The sequence below is a fragment of the Sarcophilus harrisii genome, chromosome 4 (genome assembly GCF_902635505.1).
Source record: "Sarcophilus harrisii chromosome 4, mSarHar1.11, whole genome shotgun sequence".
NCBI lineage: Eukaryota > Metazoa > Chordata > Mammalia > Dasyuromorphia > Dasyuridae > Sarcophilus > Sarcophilus harrisii.
In genome coordinates, this window is record NC_045429.1 from 425,137,178 (window position 1) to 425,151,573 (window position 14,396).

Below are 14,396 nucleotides of genomic sequence, written 5' to 3' on the forward strand. Positions count from 1 at the left end.
TTGGCACCTGGTCAGGGAGAGGCAAAGGCATCTTTAGTGGAGCAGAGAGGATTCAGGACAAGGGGGATCTGATACCTTGCTGAGGTTTAGCCAGGGAGCAAAGGGAGGGGGGGGGGGGAGAATATTCTTCCTGGGATGTGAGGGGGTTGGATGGGCAGACCCGCCCCTCCCCCACCCCACAGTGGACCCTGACCTCTCTGCAGGTAGCCAATATACTGAAATCCCTTTCTGTCTGACTGAGCACAAGCAGAGTCACAGGCACAGTCTGTAAAAGGATCGTGTTTCACAACCACAGATTAAAAGATCTAAAGGGATGGAGTCTGTCCTGGTCCAGGAAACAAGGTTAGCCCAAGACCAGGGAAGTTTGCAGAGTGTTTATTGAAAAACAAGCGTGGCTTCGGATGCGCCATTGGTTACTCTTGTCCCTGCCTGGCTGCCGACACTCTGTAACCCGTGGCTAGTGCCTCGGCAAAGGAGTTTGGCGACATACCTCTTAAGAAAGAAAGCCTGGAGATTCTTGTGGCAACAGTTGCCAGTTGGTTGATCGCGGAGTACAGGAGTTACTCCCTTTACAACCCCTCCAGCCCCTCCCAGGTCTCTTCCGAACCGTGCAGCTGACCCCGGCTGGCCTTTCTAACCTTTGCCTGTGGGGGGGTCAGCAGTCTGGCGGCTGACTGGGGGGGTGGGAGAGGGGAGGGAGGCGATGTTGGAGTGCTGGGTGGGAGGAGGGGGGAGGGGAGAGGAAGGAAGGGGGAGAGATCCTAGGAGAGAGTTCAGTCGGTGTGGCCACTTATTTCTCAGGTCTATTTTTAGGAGTAAAAGATCGAGTGAAGGAGCTCCTTCACAAGGCAGTGTGGGGAAGATGAAGATTAACCCCAGTGTGCAGGAAACAGGGTGGTGGTGGGAGACCAAGCAGATAGAGCTGCTGCACTTAAGAAGGGAGAAAGAGGGTCTGGGATAAGGCCTTCCCTCCATGCTCCCAGCCTCTAATTTTGCCTTTCCCATGAGTCCCTAAGTCTCTCTCAGCACTGAGGGAAGGTGAGAGGGGATGGGTTGACTTGGGTGGAGAAATACTTCCTCCCACCAAGTTTTAGCGATGGCCGTCCCCGCAGGCAGACGCCCAGGTACCCTTCATCTCTGCTCTCCCTCTCGTCCCCTGTCCGCAAGAAGGCAAACCTGGACTCGTGGAGTGAATGCTAAGCTCTAATTACGGTGAGGCACATTTCTCCCCCCTCCCCACGCCCACCCCGGCATTTGAATTTTTAATGAAGAACTGACGCCAGGGCTGGGGTGGATTTTTATTTTTTTCTGCTTAAAACAAACAAACACTCCAAAGACACGAGATCTATTTGCCGTGGCGAGAGCAGGTATGCTTTACCAGATGTTTCTTGGTGTCAGGAATAGACCTGAAGGACATCTCTTGTGGTGCTTCCATTCAGCCATGAATTAGGTTGGGGGACAAATTTCCTTTGCTGTGAAGGTCTGAGAATAAAAGGATTATCTGGAACGTACCGTGTGGTCCTTGTGGACACCGGGACATGGCCCACACCGTAAAGGGTTCTGGACTAACGGGAGCGTTCAGAACCGCTTAAAATGAGCAAGCGAGAGTGGAAGCTGTAGTATCCTCTCCGTGCGGCTCGGAGGCTTCACAGCTCACCCTTTCGTTTACCCGGGAGCTTCCGAGTAATTTGTATTGGGCCCGGGCAGCTCGGAAAGAGAAGTTACGCAGTCCGCGCAACCTGTCCCGGGCATCCCTGCTCCCTCCCCTGCTTTCCCAGGTGCTGCTCCTCAACGACTGATCCCCCTAACCAGGGTTTCTCTATGAAAAAGGAGAGTTGATCATTCACGTGTAGTCCCTGTCCGTGGTGTCTCTAACGTGTGACCCACCCTGGAAGTGTCCTTGGAACTGGGAGGCGGGGGAGGGGAGGAGAAAGGGCGATTTCAAAGTGCTCTTCGGGGTTTCAGGCACCTCTGCTTAGGGACCCGGAGAAAGCAGATGTTGAGGGTTCCCCCTCCCCCCGCCCCCGGGCAGCCGAGTACTCGACTGCTCTCTGCGCGCCTTTGTCCGTCGGGCCCAAAGCCCAGAAGCGCTGCCCTCCGCTTCCCCCCAATTCCCAGATTACCCAGAAGGAAAAGGCAGGAGGAAGAGTGACTGGGCCACTCTGGCGTCTCGGCTTTGGCGGGAGGCCGGACGGAGGCCGCAGTTCGGGGCGTTCCTGCCCCTTGCGCGGCCATAGTGCCGCCCTGACCGAGGCCCTCCGGGAGCCTCACGGTCTCCTTCGCCAAAGTCCACCTGGAGTCAGCCCCGAGCTCTCCCCTTCAGGGCGGGCGGGCAATCGCAGGCCACCTAAGTGAGACCCGAGGGGCCACTGTCCCGCCGCATCCCTGGCGCGAGGGGAAACCCTCGGACTGGAACCTTACTGTTCCTACTCAGCAGTTCCTAGATCAGTCGAGTTTGGGGGCCCGGGCAGCCGCCCCAGCCCAGCCCCTGGGGCGCGCACAGCCCGCTCAGAAGGCGGAGGGAGCGCGGGCTACTTTCAGGGAAATGATGGCGGGAGAGGGCGAAGGGGGGGAGAAGGGCCCGAGCCTGGCCGCGTGATTATTTCAACAAAGCAAAAGAAAAAACGCAACACAAGCCAAACTGTCCCGCAGCCGCTGACAGGCGAACACTGCGGGTCCAGAAAAGGAGTCCGTCCCTCGGTCCCGGCTACCCCAAAGTGACACGGCACTGTTGCCCCCCCCCCTCCCTCCCCCCCTCCCCTCCCCTCTCCTCCCCTCCCCTCCCCCTCGCTCCCCTCCCCCCCGCAGGTGAGCCGAGTGCTGAGCCCTGGGGCTGGGATCCTTGGCGCGGAGGGTGGGGGGCGGGGTGTGTTTCTCTTCCCTCTGGCGTTCTCCCCGCCTCCCGTCCCCCGGGTGGCCCCTCCCTCCTCCCGTCTCCATTTTCTGCTTTTTGCACGCTTGCCCAGCAGTGGCCGGGAAGAGCGCGGAGCCATTTTCCTTCCTTACGGGCGAGGAGGGCTGGGGCGGCGCACCAATCACGGGGCAGCCCTTACCTATATATAAGCGGGTCAGCGCGGAGCTCGCTTATTCGCGAGTCCGCGGCGTCCTCTAGTGACTTCTCGCTGTCGCTGCTGTACGTTCCCTTCGCTGCCATGTCCGAGACGGCCCCCGCCGCTCCCGCCGCCCCGGCCCCCGCGGAGAAGGCTCCGGCCAAGAAAAAGGGCAAGCGGGCTTCGGCCGCCGGCGGAGCGCGGCGCAAGGCCGCGGGTCCTCCGGTGTCGGAGCTGATCACCAAAGCCGTGAGCGCCTCCAAGGAGCGCAACGGCGTGTCCCTGGCGGCGCTGAAGAAGGCGCTGGCGGCGGCGGGCTACGACGTGGAAAAGAACAACAGCCGCATCAAGCTGGGGCTCAAGAGCCTGGTGAGCAAAGGGACCCTGGTTCAGACCAAGGGCACCGGCGCCTCGGGCTCGTTCAAGCTGAACAAGAAGGCCCCGACGGCCGACACGAAGACGAAGGCCAAGAAGCCGGCCTCGGCCAAGACCAAGAAGGCGGCCGGCGCGTCCAAGAAGCCCAAGAAGGCGACGGGAGCCGCCGGCGCCAAGAAGACGGCGAAGAAGAGCCCGAAGAAAGCCAAGAAGCCGGCGGCCGCCAAGAAAGCGGCCAAGAGCCCGAAGAAGGCCAAGGCTGCCAAGCCCAAGAAGGTGGCCAAGAGCCCGGCTAAGCCCAAGGCGGCCAAGGCCAAGAAGGTGGCCAAGCCCAAGACGGCGAAGCCCAAAGCCGCCAAAAGCAAGAAGGCGACAGCCAAGAAGTAGAGAGCTAGTCCTCGAAACTTGACCCACCCAAAGGCTCTTTTCAGAGCCACCCACTCGCCTCAGAAAAAGAGCTGAACCTCCCGGCCCCCTCCGTCCCGAGTGAAACCCTAGTGAATTTTGTTGAAATCGAGTCCCACCCAAACGAGTGAATAAAAGCACAAAAAGAAAAAGTAAATAGTACAAAATGCTTTGATTCCAAGTAGCATGTGTCCTCATGGCAATATTCGTCCCCCACCCCCGTTTTCCGTGAGGGGGCACTTTATGTCCCCCGCCTAGCTTTCCAAATCTTAGAGATGACCAAATGGAGGAGGGTTATCGTGGCCAAGTCTCAGGTGTTTCGTCTTTTCTCCCCAGAATTGTCGGTTAATTTTGCCTTTAGCTTTTTAGCTAACTAACTTGCTGGTAGTGTGTATCCACTTCCCCGATTTGTGTGCGTGAGTGTGCGCGCGCGCATGCAAGCCCGGAAGGAAGGGAGCCGGACGCAGCGCCGCCCTCGGCGTATATGGCTAGCCAGCCATCTCTCTCTCTCCACAGCGCGCGCGCTTAAATGGTCAATCGAGTCTTTCGGGATGGGCCAAGGATACAACCAGAAGCAGAACCAGAACCTTAATGAGGCAGCTGCTTTCTCGCGGCTACTCGCCTCGACCAAGGGCCACCAAGTTAGTTCCCTTCACACATGCTCCAAGGGTCAGGGACAAAGACAACCGGGGGCTGAGGGCCGCAAAGTTCCCTTTGCGTGTGCAGGGAGAGCCACAAACGAGTCCAACTTGCCAAGGGAGGGGGGAGACGGGCGCGATCACAGCTACTCTCGTGAGAACATGGGTGGCTCTGAAAAGAGCCTTTGGGGTGTGGAATTCCACGGGCGGAAAGCGACGCCTTACGCCCGCTCACCACGGATGCGGCGGGCCAGCTGAATGTCCTTGGGCATGATGGTCACCCTCTTGGCGTGGATGGCGCACAGGTTCGTGTCTTCGAACAGGCCCACCAAGTACGCCTCGCTGGCCTCCTGCAGAGCCATGACGGCCGAGCTCTGGAAGCGCAGGTCCGTCTTGAAGTCCTGGGCGATCTCGCGCACCAGGCGCTGGAACGGCAGCTTGCGGATCAGCAGCTCCGTTGACTTCTGGTAGCGCCGGATCTCTCGCAGGGCCACGGTGCCGGGACGGTAGCGGTGAGGCTTCTTCACGCCGCCGGTGGCCGGAGCGCTCTTGCGGGCGGCCTTGGTAGCCAGCTGCTTGCGGGGGGCTTTGCCACCGGTGGACTTACGGGCGGTCTGCTTGGTACGGGCCATGGCGATAGAAGAACAGATGCGCTTCTCCTGTGCCGAAACACGACTGAAAACTGGGCGCGCGCCGATACCTTTTATAGACGCAGAAGCGCCCTGATTGGGCTGAAGGCCTTTGAAACTCCCGCGCTGGGCCACGATTGGCCGCGGGCCGAAACCTACAGCACTGCCTTGCCATTGGACCTCCCGCTTGGCCGCCTCCCCGCCGCCCCGCCCCTCAACCTCCCCACGCCCCTCCCCACCCCGCTCTTCCTCCGCCTTCTCGCTTCAGCCCCACCCCCACCCCAGCTTGACCCTCGCGGAAAATCCTCCGCTCGCCCAGTAGCTCTCGGTTTTTCATCCCTTCTCCCGCCGCTGCCTTTTCTGATGACCAGTCCGGTTTTGTTTTTGTTTTATTTTTTTTTTTTTAACTCCGTCCTACAGCTTGTTAGTTGTGCAGTCCCTTTCCCGCTAACTCTGGGTCCCCCCCCTCCACCTTTCCTCTGCGCCCCCTCCCTCTGGTCGGCGGGAAAAGAACCCCTCGAGCGTTCGGGGCGCTGACATGTGTCCGTGCCCGCTCCACTCCTCCCCCCACACACACACTTTCCGCTAGTTCGCTGAATTTTTGCGCGGCCGGCCACCCGCTTGACCCTCCCGCGCTTCTGCAGGGTACGCCCTTGGCTTTTCAGGGCACCCACCCAACGCCCGCTCCAAAAACACCGGCCGGCACTTCCGGGAGCAACAGAACCAGGAACTTCGGCTTTATTTCCCCCTTCTCCCTCCCGTTACAACAGTAGTCCTAAAGGTGCGGGATACTTGGGCCGGCAGCCAGAAACCCTTCCACCACCATTCTCAGTCCCGTCTCTCCCTCCCCCCCTCAGGGTTCCTTTGCGTATGGGGCTTAGGAGTGCCAACGAAAAGCCCGCCTAAGCGGCCGATTGGCCGGGAGCCTGGCTCCCGAGTTATGCGAGTGAAGTTTGGGATACGGGCACTGGAGTGATTGCCGACGCCCCGGGGTCATCGCCCCGCGGACGGCCACACTGGTCGTTCCTGACAAGGACACCACGTCGAGGCGCCGGACCGAACTGGGTCGCCTTTCGTTCCGGCATCAAGCGGCAGTGGACGTTGCGACCAACAGCTTTGGGACTGGGGGGAGGGGCAACTTCGGCCAACCGGGTGAGGCGAAGAGCGAAAGCCGGCTGCTCGCCCGGCTTCGCTAACGGAAGCGGGGGACTTCTCGCCTTCACTCGGGCTTATTGAGCGAGTGGCTTGGCTCCGGTTCGTGCCGGGACTGGGGATACGGTACTAGCGTGCGCGGCGTGACACCCCGCCCTCGGGGTCGGGAACGCAACGGGAAGTTCGGCAACAGCCCCTTTTCGCTGACGGGGTGGGTGGCTCTGAAAAGAGCCGTTGGTTTCGGGAGTGAGCCTTTCGGCCCCGGGAGCCGAGCCGGCTTACTTGCCCTTGGCCTTGTGGTGGCTCTCGGTCTTCTTGGGCAGCAGGACGGCCTGGATGTTGGGCAGCACGCCGCCCTGGGCGATCGTCACCTTGCCCAGCAGCTTGTTGAGCTCCTCGTCGTTGCGGATGGCCAGCTGGAGGTGGCGGGGGATGATACGCGTCTTCTTGTTGTCCCTGGCGGCGTTGCCCGCCAGCTCCAGGATTTCGGCCGTCAGGTACTCCAGCACCGCCGCCATGTAAACGGGGGCGCCGGCGCCGACCCGCTCGGCGTAGTTGCCCTTGCGCAGCAGGCGGTGCACACGGCCTACGGGAAACTGCAGCCCGGCCCGGGAAGACCGAGACTTGGCCTTGGCGCGAGCCTTGCCACCCTGCTTTCCGCGGCCAGACATGACGAGTAGGAGGACGAGGACGAGGACGAGTAGGAGAACGAGGACGGCTGAGAGCACGACACGGCTGACTCAATCGCCAACTGGAAAACTACACTGGTGCTTCGGCCCGCCGCGCCGGGGCCTTTTATAGCTTGCGCCGGGACTGCGCGACGCAGCCTTCCGATTGGTCGGCGCGCTGTCTTTGTCCGAACGGCCACTAGGGAGGCTCGCCTCGCATTCCGTTATTTACATGGCCGGCCTCTCCGCCTATGACGACACTCCCGAGAAGCCGCCAATCGGAGCCTAGCGCTGCCCGAGCCTTCATTTGCATGTGAGCACTATAAGTAGCGGGGGCCGGCTCGGCGGTCTCCGTTGTTCGTTTCTCGCAGTCGTTGCTTCTCTGCCTTTCGGCCCTTTTCTTCCTCTCGATATGCCCGAGCCGGCCAAGTCCGCCCCTGCCCCCAAGAAGGGCTCCAAGAAAGCCGTGACCAAGGCTCAGAAGAAAGACGGAAAGAAGCGCAAGCGCAGCCGCAAGGAGAGCTACTCCATCTACGTCTACAAGGTGCTCAAGCAGGTCCACCCCGACACCGGCATCTCCTCCAAGGCCATGGGCATCATGAACTCCTTCGTCAACGACATCTTCGAGCGCATCGCCGGCGAGGCGTCCCGCCTGGCCCACTACAACAAGCGCTCCACCATCACGTCCCGGGAGATCCAGACGGCCGTGCGCCTGCTGCTGCCCGGGGAGCTGGCCAAGCACGCCGTGTCGGAGGGCACCAAGGCCGTCACCAAGTACACCAGCTCCAAGTAAGCGCGGCTGCCCCCGGAGCCGCTCGCGCCGCCCCCGCCCCGAAACAAAGGCTCTTTTCAGAGCCACCCACCTTCCCTCGAAGGAGCTGTCTCGCGCCCAAAGTCCTTTAAAACTTGCGCGCTCGGCCCCGCTCGCCTGCCCCGCTCGCCCCCGCCTTGGACGCTTCCCCTCCCCGAGACCCAGGAGCCTCCGGCTCCCCCGCCTCGTCGCGGGACCCCCGGCATTTAAAAGCGACAGAAATGAAGAAAAAACACTTTCGACTGCCCTCCTTTACACTTTCCCTGGACCTTTGCCGGGCAACTCTGGCTCCCCTTTGCCCACGCCCCGCGCTCCTCCCCTAAGCGCCCGCAGGCACGGCGCGCACGCTCCTCGCAAATCCTTCAGGATTATGAAACCTCCCCTGGGCAAATTCAACCCTTGCTTTTCCATTATGGAAAAAAACTCTTTCGCAACCCCCAGCGCCCCGCCCCCTATTTTCCCAGTTCTAGAGTAAACAACTTCTCTTCCTTCCCTTTAAACTCCTATTTCTGACACTGTCACTACTCCAAACATAATCGTTTACGAGCGTGTTTAATAAAATTTTAAAATTTTGTTTGCCAAAGATATTAAGTTAGTTGAAAGGCAAGTTTTAGAATAGATTTGTAGAACTTGGAGGTAAGCGATAATGTGTTTGGAGGGTTTTGGAGTGATGGGATAGTGGTTGAGAGTGAAGAAAGGGGAGGGAAAGATGAAATTCCTTTCTAATATCCACCTCTTTTTTTCCCTTTTCTTAAATTAGATGATCTATACTGAAAGAGAGAAGAGGAAGTTTGAAGCCAGATAATGTTTGGAATAACTTCTACAGAGCGTGTAATAGAAGACCAGTCAGGAAGAATAAAAAGTATTGCCTGCACCAATTTTTGTCCAGTAGGGACTAGACTGCCTCAATTTGTAGTGAATCCATTTGGCAATTTTTTTCATGCCTTCCTCAGTGTTTCAAAGCAGTTGAGGAAGGTTTGGAGCCAGATATGGGTGGGGGGAGTTAAGAATTGAGGTTAAGTTAGAGTACAAAGTATTCTCTGTATTACAATGGTGAGAGTACAAGGTAACAAGAGATTCACTGGTATCTCCAACTACTCAAGTATAATATAAAGACTGAAGGAAGTGATAGACGATTGGAAGAATAGCTTTGAAGAGAATATGATAAAGCAAAACCAGTTGAAATTCTTTGAATAATACCGTGAAATATAGAGAAATCAATGATTCCTATGAGACAGCAAGACTAGAACAAAATAAAAAGACCAGAAAAGTAAAAGAGATTTTAAGATCTCATGTCAAAAAAGAAATGATCTGGTGAAGAGTTCGAGGGAAAAGTATTTCGAGTCATTTGATCCCCTCAAAGTCATAATAAAAAAAAAGAAAAACTAAACCCATCCACTATATTGCAAGAAGTTATAAATGAAATTTAACCAACTTTATTAAAAGCAGAAGAAATAGACGAATCAGCCCATTATTTCCTGAAAGGAACCCCGAAAGAAAAAGTCCCAGGAATATCAAAGCCAAAATCTTAAAAGCATCAACGTCAAGTAAGGGGGAAAAAAAAATACTGAATTCATCTAGAAATAAGTAGTTCAAGTACTAAGTAATTACAGTCAGCATCCCGCAGGGTGCCAGCTTCTAATAAAAATGAGAGATTTTGAAATACAATATTCCACAAGCCGAGATAATTCTTACAGAAAAACTTACTCTGCACAACGGAGTATTCTATGCTGCAAGGGGAGAAATGGATCTTGAATTGTCGAGCAACTCTGACGAAGAGGTCCACAAGAATAAAGGAAAACCAGGAAAGGTGAAGTTTCATTGAGCAATATTGAAAGGAGTATAAAAGTTAAGTAGTGTTAATATTTGGAGAGACAGGTGTGTGTGGGGGTGTCCTTTCAAAACTTTAATATCTTCAAAAGGAATTGAGATAAAGAAAAACAGAGGTCCCAGGATTGAATTAGTTCTGCTGTGAATGTCTGAAGAGGAAAGAGTTAAGGGTTCAAAAATGTATATACTAGTTATAGAAGGTAGAAAGGCTGAGGTGGGTTAGAAATTGCTCTCTCTCATACTTGCGGTAGTTTTAAGAATATCAAACATGGAGGATGAGGTGGGGAATTAGGGACTTATGAACATTATCTGAAATGGACAAAGGATGATTAAACACACCTGAATTTGGTTTAGAAATACATCAAATCCAACATACAAAAGAGAAGTAGGGAAGGCTAAAAACATATGTAGACATATTGGGAAGGATACTCACAAGTATAACCCAACTTCCTGATCCTTATGGAGAGATTAAAAGGGCAAGTCAAAAGAATAAGAATTTAATGGAGTACCTATTAGATTTCTTAGGAAATTTCGGAATGATTCAATTGTATAATGTTCATTGAATGGAATGTTATTTTGATGTAAGAAATGAAATTTCAGATATGATAGACACCTGTACAGTGATATGGAATGAAGATACCCAATTTTATATAAAATCTTTTTGAATGGGGGAAGGGAAGAAAAGAGAAAGGAATTGTCTTGAAATATAAGTAAAGGGGAGAGATTTTAAAGACTTCAGAAGAATTCCTGGAAATCACTGAAAACATTTATTTTTAAGATTAACATGCATTTTCCTGTTCTTTCCATATCCATCATCATTTAAAAGAAAAAAGAAAAATATCCTTAACAAACACGTCCCACATTGGTTATGTCCCAAAACTTGTGTATCATTTTGCATCTTGAGTCTCATCAACTCTGTCAGGAGCTGGGAAACATGTTTCATCGCTCATCCTCTGGAAGCATGTTTGGGTTTGATTGTAGTGAAGTTTTCAAAGCTATTTGTCTTCCATTGTTGTTATATAAATTCTTCTGTTTTTGTTCACTCTGCATCACTTCATATAGGTGTTGTCATGTCTCATTTCCTACATATGGCATAATAGTATTTTATTATTACATATTACATACATTTATCGCATCATAATTTGTTTAGCAGTTCTTCAGTTGATGTGTACCCCTTTCATTTGAGGTCTTTGCAAAAATAAAAATTGCTGCTATAAATATCTTAGGAAATACAGTTCTTTCATCTCTTTGGGGAATAGGCTTTGTATTGACATTGCTGGGTCATAGTCTTTCAAATCAGTTTTCAAATAGCTTTCCTCAACACTTGGGCTAATTCACAAAGTTATTCATAGACAACACATTAAAGTGTTGTTTTTCTTTGCAGCTCTTCCAACATTTATGATTTTCTTTTCCCGTCGACTTTAACAAATTCTTTGATAAAACAAGGGGTTTGTTTTTGGGTAGGGAGGCTTATAAAACAAATTGGATATTTCATTTATTTCATTATTGGTTACTTCATTTAAAACAAAGATCAAATTATATTAAAAAAAACAATTTAAATATATCAATTACATGATAAAACTAAGAACTATCATTATGAGAAGGTAGAATCTTTTTCAGTAAATTCAGGTATGAAAAAAGGTGTCAGTTCATTGTTAACATTTCTATTTAACAGTCACTACAATACTAGAAATTCTGGCTTTAGTTATAAAGAACCTGAGAAAATAACCATAGGTAACAAACAAAATCATTTCTTTTTGCAGATTATCTAATGGTATACTTAAAAATAATTTAGCCAATACATTCAGCTTCAAGGTTATAAGCAGACCCACACAAACCTTTCTCCATATTAACAGTAAAATTGCAGAATGCAATGGAAAAGGGACATTTTCATTTCAGATAACTACAGAACTATAAAACATTTGCATATGAAAAGATACTTTCAACCAAAGAACTTTATAGAACTAGAAAGAAAATTCTGAGAAAATCTTTATGAAGGGGGAAAAATATTGAACCTAAAGAGAAATAATGAAAAGAAATGGGAATGAAAGAGAATTCAAAGTGCCAATTCTCAAACAATAGTACATTGTAGTGATGTGCACTTATTCTCTTGTCAGGAAGTCCAACCAGCTATTATCAGGCATAACCAAGTCTCAGACTCTCATTTGTATAAAATGATGATGGGGATGGAATTCCTTATCAACCTCTATTGTCGATACCTCAAATCTCTGGGAATCATTTGAGATATTGATGAGCATATCTTTTAGGTAGGTCTGAGAATTGATCTGCCAGGTATTCCATCTGACTCCTTGACTCCTTCTTCTGGAGCTACTACATTTGTCCTTGGTCTTGAGTAGCCCTCAAGGCTGTATTTCTCCTATAAAAGATGTGCCTATGATGAAGCGCTTGCTAAGTCCTTTTCAGGACTGAGCCCATTATGCCCACTAAGGTACTCTTTCCTTTTTCCTCTCATAGTACTTTACCTTTAATGGCATTTTTCTCCTTACTCTAGATAAACTCTAGTTAGTCTGCTAAACGCTATGGATCAAACTTGACAATCAATGATTGACTCCTACCTTATGACATATATTGATGGATTCTTCCAAACTTCCAAATTCCTTTCCTTGGTCCTTTCCTCATAACCCTATTCTATCCCATCTATTTCATATTTGCCACTCTGGGTGCCCATTTTACCTCTGGGACCTTGTCTCCTAAATAAACCTACCCTTTGGGGAAGAGAATGGCCATTGTGAATTTGTCACATGTTTATTTCAATCTAGGAATTGCTTCCTGACCTCATCAGCAGTAATTATGGAAGCAATATCAAATGTAATGTTCTCTCTAAAACGTAATGTTTTCTGTTGAGATTTTCTTGGGTTCTCTGGGAGCAGCCTTCCTTTCAGCTCAGTAATCACTACAAGTGCAGCCAGGTGTTAAAGTCCAAATCCTTTATTATATCTTTCCAAGTCCTATATCTTTCATTTGGGACTCGCTAGTTCTGGAGGCCTTTCAGAAGCTTGGTTTCTGCTCTAGCCTTCAGCCTGCAGCCTTCTGTCCTCTTGTCTCGGAATCTCGGAATTTCCCTGGCTGAGGCTTCGGCTTATATGCTCCACACCGAGTATACACCAATTATTATATCACTAGGAAACCATTATGTGTTGTAGGATTAAACCAGTGCTAAACTAGATTTAAACACTGTCTTCTCAATTCCACTTAGTACCTTGTTTCAAGTTCTTGCCTACAACATCTCCTTGTATAGGAGTAAATCAATCATACTGAACCAGGCTACATTAGTTGTCTCTTATCAATTCCACTCAGTACTTTATAAGAATCCTTTGTTTAAAGTTCAGCGTTCTGCCCATAACAATAGAACTGGTTAAAAATAACAGTATCAATTCATAGAACACATTGGATTCACAATGCACAGGAAAAAAGGCATCCAGTTCCCTAGTATTGGAAAATACAAAGATTCCAGCTATTGGGATAAGGACTCATTATTTGACCAAAACAAATGGGAAATTTGGAAAGGAATATGGAAAAAAATAGATTAAAACCTCATTCTTCATACTTAGAAGCTTCAAATGTTTCTTGGACCTAGATATAAGAGGTCATATCATAAATGAATTAGAAAAACATGGGGAAAAAATTGCCTGTCAGATCTATAAATAGAAGAAAAGTTCATGACTCAGCATGAGATAAAATAGATCACAAAAAACAAAATATGGACAATTTTGAGAACACAATTAAAAGTTTACACAAATTCAATCAAGTTAAGATTAAAGAAGAAACAATTAAATGTAAAATCTCTGCAGCAAATTTCTGATAGAAATCTCATTTCCCAGATATATGAAGAAATGATTGAAACTTTTAAGAATAAGAACTATTTTCCAGCTAAATAATGAAGAATGTGACAAGCTATTCTCACAGGAAGAAACCCAGACTATCTATAGCATATGAAAATATGCTCCAAATTACTAGAGAAATGTAAATTAAAATAATTCTGAGATTCTGCCTCACTCTCTCCAGAGTTGAAAAGATAAAAAGGAAAATAATGTTGGAGGAGCTATGAAAAAATAGGCACAATGATGTGCTCTTTATAGACCCATGAAAGAATACAATCTTTTTCCATTCTGGGAAACAATTTGGAATTATGCACAGAAATTTATTAAATAGGACTTGCCCTTTGATGGAGATATACTACTGCTAAGCCTATACCACAGAGATCATGGAAAGAAAAACAGGTTCTTCATACATTAAAAAATATTAATATTTCTTTGTGTAGTGGTGGAAAAGCCTGAGAACTAAGTGCATGACCATCAATTGAGGAAAAGCTGATTAAGTTATGTTATACCAATGTGATGAAATGTTATTGGGAAATGAAAAATGAAGCTATAATTTCAGAAAGACATGATTTTATGAACTGATGAAGAGTGAATAGAATCAGAACAATTTACAACTAATATTATAAAAACAATTTTGAAGACTTTTAAAAACTGATGAGTTGAAGCTGAATAATTTCTATAATAAAAATAACATTTTAAAATGCAGCAGAGCTCAAATTCAATCAGGTTCTACTGAACCAGAAAGCCTAGGAGTATAGGGTTAGAACCCGGATCTGTGATTTCATCAAGATAGGAAATTGGTGGTAGCAGCTGTTAAAATTTCAATATAAGCATCTATATTTCAAAAATTAGCAAAAGCTAACAATCAGAGTTCACAGTATTGGTTTAATTGACTTAAAATTGTGCACAAATATTAATACAGATTAACCTGAATGCCATACATCATTATTTTTTCTTGAAAGCTTTTTGTTAAACATTTATTAATGTACTCCTAGA

At 49.3% G+C, this 14,396-nt stretch overlaps 3 protein-coding genes, 1 long non-coding RNA gene and 1 pseudogene across 4 annotated transcripts; 3 read left to right on the top strand and 2 right to left on the bottom strand.

Annotated features, from left to right (window-relative positions):
* The first annotated feature begins 3,010 nt into the window (after window positions 1-3,010).
* Window positions 3,011-3,813, top strand: LOC100934627 (histone H1.4-like). Its single transcript, XM_012549669.3, has one exon. It carries the CDS (start codon window positions 3,153-3,155, stop codon window positions 3,810-3,812), a length of 660 nt encoding a protein of 219 aa, XP_012405123.1. The 5' UTR covers window positions 3,011-3,152; the 3' UTR covers window position 3,813.
* Window positions 3,814-4,631: 818 nt separating this feature from the next.
* LOC116423422 (histone H3) lies at window positions 4,632-5,172 on the bottom strand. Its single transcript, XM_031967431.1, has one exon. The coding sequence runs from the start codon at window positions 5,098-5,100 to the stop codon at window positions 4,690-4,692; it is 411 nt and encodes a 136-aa protein (XP_031823291.1). The 5' UTR covers window positions 5,101-5,172; the 3' UTR covers window positions 4,632-4,689.
* Window positions 5,173-5,668: 496 nt separating this feature from the next.
* LOC116423424 lies at window positions 5,669-10,778 on the top strand. The gene is made up of 2 exons (XR_004234035.1): window positions 5,669-5,878; window positions 8,489-10,778. It is a non-coding gene; the product is annotated as an uncharacterized LOC116423424 (long non-coding RNA).
* LOC100934889 (histone H2A type 2-A) lies at window positions 6,456-7,037 on the bottom strand. The gene has a single exon (XM_031967432.1). It carries the CDS (start codon window positions 6,918-6,920, stop codon window positions 6,528-6,530), a length of 393 nt encoding a protein of 130 aa, XP_031823292.1. The 5' UTR covers window positions 6,921-7,037; the 3' UTR covers window positions 6,456-6,527.
* Window positions 7,135-7,748, top strand: LOC116423421 (annotated as a pseudogene).
* Window positions 10,779-14,396: the final 3,618 nt, after the last annotated feature.

Bases quoted from the DNA above. Each gene is read 5' to 3' on its own strand.
- LOC100934627 (XM_012549669.3), top strand. From the start codon at position 3,153: ATGTCCGAGACGGCCCCCGCCGCTCCCGCCGCCCCGGCCCCCGCGGAG.
- LOC116423422 (XM_031967431.1), bottom strand. From the start codon at position 5,100: ATGGCCCGTACCAAGCAGACCGCCCGTAAGTCCACCGGTGGCAAAGCC.
- LOC100934889 (XM_031967432.1), bottom strand. From the start codon at position 6,920: ATGTCTGGCCGCGGAAAGCAGGGTGGCAAGGCTCGCGCCAAGGCCAAG.